General features: G+C 40.5%; 1 protein-coding gene across 1 annotated transcript; it reads right to left on the bottom strand.

The window, feature by feature from the left end:
* Positions 1–3,981: 3,981 nt before the first annotated feature.
* On the bottom strand, positions 3,982–10,110 carry LOC123658967 (lachesin-like). Its single transcript, XM_045594257.1, has 8 exons — positions 10,041–10,110; positions 8,905–9,041; positions 8,258–8,398; positions 6,421–6,514; positions 5,384–5,577; positions 4,992–5,097; positions 4,398–4,584; positions 3,982–4,015 (listed from the first exon to the last, which is right to left on the bottom strand). The coding sequence occupies exons 1-8, from the start codon at positions 10,108–10,110 to the stop codon at positions 3,982–3,984; spliced, it is 963 nt and encodes a 320-aa protein (XP_045450213.1).
* Positions 10,111–12,409: the final 2,299 nt, after the last annotated feature.

The raw sequence follows: 12,409 nt of genomic DNA, 5'->3' as shown, positions 1-12,409 counted from the left end.
TGGGGGGAGGGGTGCTTACTACACGTATATACTGCTGTGACGACTTAAATATGGTCTTAAAGTGGCTTATGTACGACAGTTTTCCGACCATTCTACACAAAAAGCTAGTTCACGTTCAAGGCGAGTGCGCGCCAGCCGCAACCATGCCTCGAAGGTCATCGCCGATAGTAGGAACTGTTCGCTAGTCGAGCACATGAGTTACATTTGTACATGACTTTATTAACTAAAAAATACCTTTCTTTTGATTCATATTTACTAACATTATTATGGTTTCATATTTATTAACATTAATAATATTTATGCTGTCCAAATTTAATAAAAGTTATAGCTGTTGCGCTGGCAGTTATCGGGCGCGTGCTCGATCCCCTCACTTGGCATACATTTGTATTGATCGTGTATTTTCCATGCTCGGGAGTAAATCGGGAGTAAAATAGTAAAGTGGGAGCTATCGGGCCGTTCAGTGTAGAGTGTTTATTAAATGGCTCATTCGACCACTCTTACGTTCCAAGTCATGTCGACGTATCTTACAATTTGTTAAAAAAGTATATGAATACGCTTTATAATGTGTGCTGGATTGACAGCGCCTAGCACTTGTGTCTGTGAATTTGTGTGTCAATATACGCTAGCAACTCCCCCTTTTTCTTCTTTTTTTTCCTTATTCTCCGGCTCGCTGGACTGACGATCTACGTAAGACTGCCGGTGTAGGCTGGATAAGGATTGCGGAAAACCGGTATGTTTGGCGCGTTCTTGGGGAGGCCTATGTCCAGCAGTGGAATACAATAGGCTGAACTGACTTATCTTTTTCATGTTTGTAGATACTTTGTATACATTATTGTGACAGAGGTTGGTAACGATCTGACGCACCGGTGTTGTGGTCGATGAGAGTTGTGATTTTTATCGTGATGTATCGTTTGTGTTGTGATACTCGTTGCTATTAACTACGTCATTTTTTACACTCTGTGCACGATTTTGATAATATTTTTGTAATGTTTATTTACTTAAAGGTAATTACTAAAATATAAAGAAAATATATGTTTTTGAGTTATGCACACGTGTGATTGTGATCAATTAAATAAAAATATATTTCGACAAATTTCATGTAGTTTCATTAACTTATTAACTAACTTCAATTAGTAAAGACAACAGTCTATAAAAATTACTCAGGCTTCGTTAGAATATCAATTTAAATGACTGTATAGATAACTCTCCTTATAGACCACACATTATCCTAGACGATACATCAATATGAAATATTCAACAGCTTTTATGTTAGACCTCAGTTAAGATCATCATCGTTATCACTTCAGCCTATTGCAGTCCACTGCGAGACGTAGGCCTCCACAAGTTCGCGCCAAAAATGGCGTGAACTCATACACATGTTGTCCATAGTCACCATGCAGGGTTGATTTTATTACATCGAAGACGCTGCTACCCATCGTCGACCAGTGTTTTTCAAAGCCAGCCGTCGGATGGTTATCCCGCCATCGGTCGGCTTTTTAAGTTCCAAGGTGGTAGTGAACTGTGTTATCCCTTAGTCGCCTCTTACGACAGCCACGGGAAGAGAGGGGGTGGCTATATTCTTTACTGCCGTAACCACACAGCTTAGCACAGCTCAGTTAAGATAAAACTTACTAACAGCAGAATCACGACTAAGAAAACCGTATCCGGAACATTTTTTAATATCATACCAAAAATCGACTGCTTCAGCGAGGATCGAACCTGCATCTCCGACTGACCATGTCGGTGCTCTAGCCAATTAAGCTATGGAACGATGTACTCGCTAGATCGAAATTTTTGATATGATGATTTTATATTCAGTCTAAGCGACCGTGGCGTGGTGGTGGATAAACGATGCAGGTTCGATCCCCGCTGGAACGGTCGATTTTTGATATGATATTAAAAAAGGTTTAGAATTTCCTAATGTGTGGGTAACACAAAAATAAAATCATACAAATTAAAACCGTATCCAATATCGTGCAACAGGAACAGTGTGAAGTGGGAACAAATATACATATAGATAATTATTAAAAAAATAATAATTTGGCTTCTATTGTCTCATAAGAGTTGCATGTAAAGCTGTTCTTCTTTTGCATCTGCGTCGTACTTACATACGCTGTGCGTAACTCACTGTGGGTGTGTCCTGTACTCACCATTGTGGGTGTGTCCTGTACTCACCATTGTAGGTGTGTCCTGTACTCACCATTCTGGGTGTGTCCTGTGCTCACCATTGTGGGTGTGTCCTGTACTCACCATTGTGGGTGTGTCCTGTACTCACCATTGTGGGTGTGTCCTGTACTCACCATTGTGGGTGTGTCCTGTGCTCACCATTGTGGGTGTGTCCTGTACTCACCATTGTGGGTGTGTCCTGTGCTCACCATTGTGGGTGTGTCCTGTACTCACCATTGTGGGTGTGTCCTGTGCTCACCATTGTGGGTGTGTCCTGTGCTCACCATTGTGGGTGTGTTCTGTACTCACCATTGTGGGTGTGTCCTGTACTCACCATTGTGGGTGTGTCCTGTGCTCACCATTGTGGGTGTGTCCTGTGCTCACCATTGTGGGTGTGTCCTGTACTCACCATTGTGGGTGTGTCCTGTACTCACCATGAAAATATTTATTGGAGTTTATTCCTTAACAATCGATTTTCATATGAAGGCCCCGGTAGGGAAAATATGAGAAATAAAATATACTGAACGAATTACCTTGTTATCTTTCTCGTAACGCCATCTATTAACCAATAGGGCACCAATAGGGTTCCGATAGATGGTGTAAAGATGTTTCATAATAACGCTATCTTAGATAGATGGTGTAATTTGATTCGTTTATTTAGCATTTAATATGGTATTAATCTTTTAGATTAGTAAGCCTTTTTTCGTACTTATTTAGACAGTCGATCTGAAGGAGTAAGCTCCAGTTGTGCGTCGGAGCTGACACACACACTTTTTTTCAATATTTGTACGAGTATGAAGTTAAGTGAAGTTGACTAACGAAGTCAATGGCAGCTAAGTTTGTAAAAAGAACAAAGTTTGTTTAAGAAACGCTTTATTTAGGACGGACACAGCATTGAGACGGGCGGGAGGCAGGGTGCGTTTCATCATTTACTTGCCTCTTAACACCAGCTCTGAGTTTTCAGGTTTACTCAATAACTCGTTAACGCCATTAATGTGAATATTATTTATTTTCAACCTCCACTTTTAAAACTCAAAAAATTCAAAGACACTTATCTAAATACACTTATAAGTGATACACCAGTGAATGTTTCAACGATCTCATCTTTATTTATATTACTTACATTTATATATTTACAAGTGAGGCAGTAACAGTGTAAACGAACCAAACTTATTTTACTCCGTCTCACTGAACGTCGTACAACTCAACAGACGCCGGCGCCGCGGCGCGCGCCCGTGCGTGCCGTGTGACGTCACGGCGCTGAGCGCGCCCTCTGTTTGACTTGTCACGTCCTCGTGTGTGTAGCTGATGACGTCACGCGTCACACGCGGGGCGCGCACTGCGGCCGTCGGAAGTAAATAATCATCGGAAGGACCGCTCGCGCCGCTTGGCGACGAGAGCGCCGGGACCGGACTGAGGACTTCGATGTGGAGCGCTCCGGCTCCGGGCCGGGCGCGGGAGTCAACTTATCTCTAGTACTCGTTATTAAAAAATTACTATCACTAGCGTAACGCTTCGATATAATGAACGACGGCATCGAATTCGAATCACGCTTCCCCGGAACGAGTCCCCGTCGGTCGGAACGCGCGACGCGTCCCGCAGGGGACGCGAGGCGGGTCCTACGTTATTCAAAAAATTTATATATTTTAATATTTATAATAATATTTACAAACTTTACAGAGGCTCCCGCGTCTGATTCGCGGGAGATTATCGATAATATATTAAATAGGGACTCGGATCCCGGTCCGGGCCGGGCCGGACGCGACCGGACCTCGCTGCACGTTACAGGCCCCGGGGGGCGGCGCGCGGCGGACGCTATTTAGGTGAGTCCTCGTCGTGGCACTGCAACCTGTAACAACGACCCGTGACGTGACTGTCAGATTTGAAGGCGATCTATTCAAAAATGCCGAACTGAATATCGTAAACATCATGCATGTAACTAGTATAGCAGGCGGAAGTTGTTTTATTTTTTACTTTTATTAATTTTTATGGAATCAAACATGTTAAATTTCATATAATGGCACATATTTAAAAATCATTACTAAAATAGTTTCCAATGATTATTGAACGTATAAAAATTTAGTCATACTTTAAAGAAGCAAAACCAAAATTAAAATAAATGCATCCATATCTCAAACAAAGCATTAAAATTTAATACTTTGTTTGAGATTTATGGAGGGACTAAAGATGACGAGAAGGGACAGATGTAAGTGCGTAAGTGCGAGACTAACGGTAGCAGCAGCGCGAGTGCGAGCAGCGCCAGCAGGCGCGCGGGGCGGGCGGCGCGGAGGGCGGCGCGGAGGGCGGGGCGGAGGGCGGCCAGCACGGGCGGCAGCGCGAGTGCAGCGGGCAGCGCGAGCGCGGGCGCGCGGGCCGAGGCCGCGCCGTTGCCGTGCTGCATGGCCGCCGGCTGCTCGCCTGCGGGACGTCGGATGTCACGGACTGCTTGTTAGCAACTATTGTACTCGTAATTTCATCTTTGACAGCCTTTCTAATATAAAACCTCGTTACATATAAATCCGTGTCACTAATAAATAATATTACTAAAAAAAAGCTAATATATTTTCATCACATTGTTTTTGTTTATTTACTGATTTGCATATTCATAATGTGTATTTCCTAATAGTGACTTTATAATAAAATAGCTGTTCCCCGCGTTAACTTGACGAAAAAATTATTAAAATATTATATAGCCTTCCTCAGTAAGTGGACTCTCAAACATAAAAATAATTTTTCAATTTGAACCAATACTTGCAAGCGAACAAAATCTTTATTAGCTTTATAATATCAGTATAGATAGAGAAGTGTGTGAAGCCGGGACTGACCGCTGAGCACGTGCAGCACGACGGACGCGGAGTCGAGGTTGGAGGGCGAACACGAGTAGTTGCCGGAGTCCTCGCGCCGCGGGTTGTAGATTATCAGGTTCCCGATCTGCAGCGTTAGCAGGCCAAACATTATATAATATACTCACAGTTATCAGAGCACAGCTCAAGAATTGTTTACTATGAAATTTCAAATAATTTAAGTTTATTTTACAACTCTGTATATGTATTTTTTATCTATAAATTCAAAGGTATAGGTAACGATATAAAGGTATAAAATTCAACAAATTGGGTCAACTTCCGATAAAATAATCAAAGCCATATACATTAAATTAAAAAAAAAAAATATATCGATGATTAAAATCGATGAAAATCGAATATCCCCGCAGCCGTACCGTGGTGTCGGGCGCCAGGCGCTCCATGCGGATCTCCACGAGGCTGCGGTCGTAGTTGAGCACGCGCTCGTCGTTGTGGTACCAGAAGATGTAGGCCGGCTCCTCCAGCGCCTGCGTGATCACGCACTTGAGGCTCACCGTGCTGCCCGCCTTCACGTACAGGTCCGCCTCGCCCACGATCTCGATCTTTGGCACTGGAATGTACCGCCTCCGTGTCAGTTTCATAATCTTCTAAGCTGTGTATCTAGTGTACTTGCATGTCTTTATAATTGTTGTAAGTGTTATCCGTTGTATGTGGTCCTTCTAAACGGCTAAACATTACGGTATATATATGTAGGTTTAAGCTACTTTTTTTCTGGTCCGAGTTATATTCTACTTAGCTACGACTTTTATATAATTTTGAGTTTAATTACTTTTTAAATTCTCGACTAACAGGTTCAAATTTGCAAAGTAATCTCACATTGCAAAACATAATTTAAAATGAATCCATTCAAATTCTTCTTTACATTACTTGTGTAGGGTTTGAAAAGCAACTTACAATTATTATTATTTTACTGGCTTAAATGTTGATAGTAGATGTTAATCACGGTCCAAGTGTTAATTAATAAACAAGTACGTTATCACGTATTTAACAACTATAGCTAGTTATAGTGTTCAATAGTTTAGGCCTTAATAGTATTATAATATTGTTTATTGTATATTTAATTTTATTAGTTTATATAATGAAACAAGATGGCGTTGTTCGTAAATAGATCGTTCTATCGATGTTTCGTGTAGATTTAGTTAAGTCAAATAGTGTACATATATTCGGTACTGTTTATTATGAGTAATATTACCTTGTTTGTCAGTCATTAAATACTAATTCCTCACATTAAACACTGGTCGTTTTATTGAGACGTCGGAGGGAGCTGAACGTTCCCAGGATGAACTAGCGTTCTAGCTACGTGTATTATATATTTGTACAAATATTGTGTGACGAATATTATTAAAGATGGGACAGGTATAATATGTAAGAGAGGTGCAGGCGCGGTACTCACCGACAACGTTGAGCTGAACGAAGTGGCTCATCTTGGGCTCGGTGCCCACCTGGCACTCGTACACGCCGGCGTCGCGCGCCTGCACGTACTTCACCTGCGGGCGAGCACGTGCGCGTCACTAGCGGGCCTTATTGGAGCTCTTGTTGCTAAGAGGCCTATCGACAGCTTTATTACTTATTAGTCGAGTGAGTTATTCCATATCATCACACTGAATAGCTCAAGCTCGTGACTTCATATAGTATTTCAAAGTCTTTAATAAATTCAGTAAATTAAGTCGGACGGAAAATCAGTTTTTTAGCACGTAAACGGCTTAGGGGCTAAAATCTGTTTATTTCTTATTATATTTATACCAATAAAGCGAAAATTCGCTCGTTCATTATATGAAGTGTTAATTTGGCTCGGGAATCGATTGTGAGTGGAATCGATTGTGAGTGGAGATGTTAAATAATTTTGAAAAAATCTTTGCACGGAGCTGGAGAATAGGGTTGGTATTATGTGTTGCAGCAATAGGCTCCACTTTACAACGGAATTGCCTTTATATTTTGTCAGGCGTCAACTTATCAAATTTGTGACGAATTTAAATAATCCCCTAATTTTTTAAAACCTCTCACGTACAATATGCTTCAATAAAACGCTAAAATGATAATGACAATTTGTATTAGAAAAGTATAACTTTACGTATTAGCCTTCTAGTTAAAAGATGTTTGAAAACAAATTAGAGCTTATTACATGATTAAAGAAACATCCCTACTGTACACAGAAAAGCGCGGGTGCAACCGCGTGACAAAGCCAGTAGCGACATAACCAAAAGCTAAACTCTAATTATGCTAGACATCAAGTATGGTGATGTTGTTTTTTAATAAAACCTTCGTTTAAATATAAAAAACAAAGGCTAGAAAAACCAAAAGTACGCACTAATCTTCTTTTCATACTTTCGGGGCGCAATTCCCAAAACAGTTTGTCGTAATTTCTAAATAATGCCCTCATACTTATATAATTTTCGTAAATTACTTCTCAAGTGTTTGTATTGTTTAAGACGTAACGTTGATTTCATCCACTCAAGATACAATTTTAAAAAGTACATAATTACGTACTCATTAATTTCTTATTAAAACCCCAAATAGCACCTACCCACCTTTTTATACTGCTGATTAAATTACATCTTTTTCCCATTTAAATTCTTTAAGGCAGCGGCGATGCGAGCTTACCTTGCGCCCGGGCACAATACATTTTGAGTTACCCCCCATTCTAAAACCATATAATTATATGTTAAATATAGTCGTAAAATAATAAATAAATGAAGTAAAATAAAATCCTCTTCCTAATTTGTTGCTTCAACCCTGCAGTAGAAAAGATGTGCCATTTCTATGTGTATTTATTATATTTGTGTTCCTTTTTCCTTTTTATTTACGAATTAACATTTGTTATATTACACTCGCACTAAATTTGAAATATATTTTCCAGAAATCAAATGTAATAAAAATAGTCCAGCATTTTTTTGAGGACCTTTTGGCGCTCCTTGTTAGTAGCGTCCGGGGAATGGTGCCCCCCTTGCCCCCCCATCGCTACGCCACTGTTTTAAAGATTCGAGTATTCAAAAACATTAAAGCTATCTGTTTGATTTCTAGCGTTGTAATTTTAGCAGTACAATAATTAAATATGTAATACATATATATATAGAAGTCGCCTCTATAACCTTTTTCCAACTGAACAAAAAGCCGCAAATAACAAAAGCTTCTAACGAAAACTCAGTTGCGATGGTCCTGCCATTGAAATAATGTTTTACAGAGGTCGAAAACAGTTTAGCTCCCAGTCACAGTTAGCACGCGACGGTCACCTGCAGCGTCCAGGTGTCGGTGGCCTCGACAAGGAAGGCCTGGAACCGCTCGTCCGCGATGAAGGTGAAGCGGTCCACCGTGAGGATGTGCGCGTCACGGCGCCGGATCCACGACACCGACTTGTTGCTCAGCTGCCGCACCTGCGGTCAGTGGGCAGAGTGGTTGGAGCAGCAGTTAGAGGAGACACACAGTTGCTCATGCCATTTTTACTACATAAAATATTAGGTACTACACGGCGAACGTTTTTTTTTTTTTTACAATAGTTTAACTTCAGACCAGCAGTTCTAAAACTGTCTAGAATTGCTATGGTCCGACACTGACACAGTGAACACTGTCGGAGATATACAGTTAACAGACACAGTTAGTTCACGGAGGTAGGGCGCAGCAGGAGACATCCGCCTGTGAGACCTCGACCTTATAGAAAATAACAGTTTATTAATGCTGCTTTCAAGCCGTGTTGTTTTCCCGTTGTTGAGTAAGATGAACAGAGCTCCTGGGAGGGATTGGGGGTACGGCAACACGCTTTCAATGCTTATGAAGTTGCAGGCATCTATAAGCTATGGTAATCGCTTTCATCATGTGTGTCGTCATGGTTGCCAATAGTAAAGCCAATAATAAAGATATGCGGCCATGTCAGAGTACTTACCTTGCAGGGCAGATAAGCGTGCGTGCCGAGCTGCGCCGTGATGTTGTTGGGCGCGGAGGGGTCGAAGTACGGCCCCGTGTACAGCCCCACGTAGCGCCGCGCGCGCGCCCCGCCGCCCGTCTCGCCGCACGACAGCACTGCGGGCACACGGGTCGCGTTACAGCGGGCTCTACTAACAGGCTACCGGTACACGTGTGTTTGGTTCACTGTAGACTTCATAGAACATCTCCGAGAAAGAGACCAATTACACTGATATTTCTTTGTTGTGTCATGGTGTGATGGGGTTTAGGAAATTATCAGACTTTCTGGGACAAATTCGTAGTGAAAATATAATTATTGGAAAATATCATCTTCATCATTATCATCACCTTAGCCTATCGCAGTCCACTGCTGGACATAGGCCCGAAAATTATATAATTGAAAAATATACTTATATAATATATAAAAATTGAATTCAAATAGCCTATTTCATGATCAAACACAAAATAGTAAAATAGTTCGATATAAAATACTAAAGTACACATTTTAAATAATTGGTAAGGAGTAAAAAGTTGCAACGTTTTTAAAAATTAATATACGTTACTGTAAATAAATACATATTTCACACCATGTTAAGAAAGAAAGCTAGAAGTTAAGTTTCCATTTCAAAATCATTAAGTTGTAACAACTATAGTTGCGCTTCAGACACAACCTTGACGGCAGACGGTGCGGGTGCTAAATATTCGCGAGTCGAGGCGGTGCCAACTTTATGAAAATGTTCGCGCTTAGGACTCGCCGGATTATTCCCGACGACATTATGTTCCATCCCTAAAGTTTAATAACTCTCGTATGCACAAAGTATCAGCTCGCGCCGCCGGGGCGACGACGTAAGACTCGCTCGATGTAGTTTAGGAGCTCTTGTCGAGTTTCGTGATGTATCTTTAACTAAAAACTCTCATGTCCGACCGCGACGAGTCTTCATTTCCATTTCAGATTTCCTGGGAGCCGGCCAATAATCGAGAGATTTATGTGTGCGGGAAAGGAAAGAGGCGGCCAGAGGCGATGAGAGGCCACGAGAGGCGGCGAGAGGCGGAGAGTGGCGAGCGCAGAGAACGGCGGCCGCGGGTAGTTCGCTACCGCTCGCTTTAATTAATTACTGCGAGGCCGCGACGAGCCGGCGCCCGCCGCCGCTGCGGTTTCTTTACTGCCGCTGCCGCTACCTTTCATATCTTTTAATGCTTCTAAGTGAGGAACCGCTGCGATGGCGTTGGGTTGCGGTTTTCGTTATGCGTGTACGATTAAGTACTTTACGAAAAGTGTTTATTAAGGCTTAATCTGGCGCTAATCGCCTTCTTTCGATAAGGAGTTTACTTGCACGGCGGACGACGGTCAGCATCTTATCACGAGTTTACAATGACGGCAAAAGGATCGACATTTTAAAACATAATTAAACCAATTTCGCATTTCGTCCATTTCATGTAACATTTGTAGAACACGACTGAGACACTCAACGAGACATTTATTTCTCACTTCAATACTATAGTTATTCATTCACAATACACACTTTTAACTACATTGAATACGACATGACACTAATCACTTATGCGCCACCTATCGAGCAGCAGCGCTAGCCGCACAGTAATTAAACAATAACTGCTTCTTTACTTACGAATTACCATATTTATAGGACAACAATCCCGCCAATACATGACAAAGATGGCGACTGACCAATCATAAAATTAGTATTAACTATTCGGAAGATGGTGCCTCCATCTTTATGGTTTTCCGGTACTTCAACAAATAATAATCAGAATAAGAACATTTAAATGATAACAGTTTTTATTGTTTAACTACCCTGCAAAACAGATAACAAAGATAGTGACTGACTAATCGTAATTCAGTAGATGGCGTCACCATCTCTTTGTACTGTTCCGGTAATAAGCGAATAAACAATAAGAGTAATATCGACACAAAATCCAATATTTCAATAATTGTCAGAACTACAAATTTAAATGTTAACACATTTTATTAATTAATTTTCTGACATCCCGTTTTGAATTACATTTTCCTTGCTAAACGCGTTCACGAAAATAAACAAAGAAGTAGATTTTTTTATGTCATTGTGATTGTTTAGGAAATAGAAATAGGTTTGTAAAATGTCTCCGTTATTACTCGTAATAAATTGACGTACAATCTTTTTATTAGTGACTAGCGCTCGCTAGCGACTTGGTTTACCACAATTATAATTATGCCAACTGATGTTGAACTGTTATTATATTAATCAATAAGCACTCTTTAACCCGTAGACTACATCGCAAAAAATCATACTGATCCCTTCCTGTGTAAACAACAAAACCAAAACAAAGTAATAATAGCCTGGTGCTATGTATATTGTACCAACACATTAACAATAGTTTTTGGATTAAAGTCATCGTTTTCATTGGTTGCAAATGAGAAAAAATAATTGTGTTTGCTCGCAAACGAAAAAAAAACCGACTTCAATTACATCGACAAGTAATACAACGTAGATCGACTAAAAAATAGTCAAGCAACTACGCGTTATCAAAGATTACTCAAAAAGTAGTAATCAGATCTCGATAAAATTTATATGTGACCACATGATAAACATCAGCTTTCGATTAAATTAAAAATTATCAAAATCGGTACACCCAGTAAAAAGTTATTACGGATTTTCGAGAGTTTCCCTCGATTTCTCTGGGATCCCATCATCAGATCCTGGTTTCCTTATCACGGTACCAAATTAGGGATATCCCCTTTCCAACAAAAAAAGAATTATCAAAATCGGTACATCCAGTAGAAAGTTATGCGGTATAATACAACGTAGGTCGACGAAAAAAGCGTCAAGTAAAAACGCATTATTAGATATAACTCGAAAAGTAGTTGTTAGATCTCAAATAAATTTAAATGGGACCAATTGGCACACAAAACCTTTCGATTAAAACAAAATTTGTCGAAATCGGTCCACCCGGTCAAAAGTTCTGATGTAACATACATAAAAAAAAAAAAAAAAAAAAAAAAATACAGTCGAATTGAGAACCTCCTCCTTTTTTGGAAGTCGGTTAAAAATAGTGAAAGAGGTTAGATGTAGTCGTTAAGAAAGCGGCGTTGAAGGAACGCAGCTCCTCAGTCGAAGAGTAGTAAGCATCGCGCGGGCGGTTTGAACCGAGGCGGAGTTTTCAAAGCGAGTGCAACTTCTCGAAAGCTCGCCGCTTGACCACTAATTTAATTTCGTGCTGCATAAAGCTTCGTAATATTTTTTTTAATGTGCTGAATAATAAAGTTTAATAACAAATATAAGTTCCGCTCTGCTCCGGCTCCGGGCGCTGTGAGCGCGGAGCTCGTTAAAACGAACTGTTATCGGAACATCAAACATTACCTAAAGTTAATGCAATCACGAGATTAAGAGGAAAATTGTACGAGTTTTTGAGTGAGGGTTGAATGATTCTGTCATCTGGGATAGCATTAGGTAAATCCCGGGTTGAACTTGTTAAAAAATATTTTATCT

The sequence above is a fragment of the Melitaea cinxia genome, chromosome 13 (assembly GCF_905220565.1).
Source record: "Melitaea cinxia chromosome 13, ilMelCinx1.1, whole genome shotgun sequence".
Lineage (NCBI taxonomy): Eukaryota > Metazoa > Arthropoda > Insecta > Lepidoptera > Nymphalidae > Melitaea > Melitaea cinxia.
Note: the sequence above shows the minus strand (reverse complement) of the source record. Positions and strands in the feature narration are given on the sequence as shown.

Bases quoted from the DNA above. Each gene is read 5' to 3' on its own strand.
- LOC123658967 (XM_045594257.1), bottom strand. From the start codon at position 10,110: ATGAAAGGTAGCGGCAGCGGCAGTAAAGAAACCGCAGCGGCGGCGGGC. The intron at 5,098-5,383 runs GTACGGCTGCGG...CTAACGCTGCAG, and splicing joins GCCTGGCGCCCGACACCACG to ATCGGGAACCTGATAATCTA. The intron at 4,016-4,397 runs GTTAGTCTCGCA...TCGTTGTTACAG, and splicing joins GCACTCGCGCTGCTGCTACC to GTTGCAGTGCCACGACGAGG.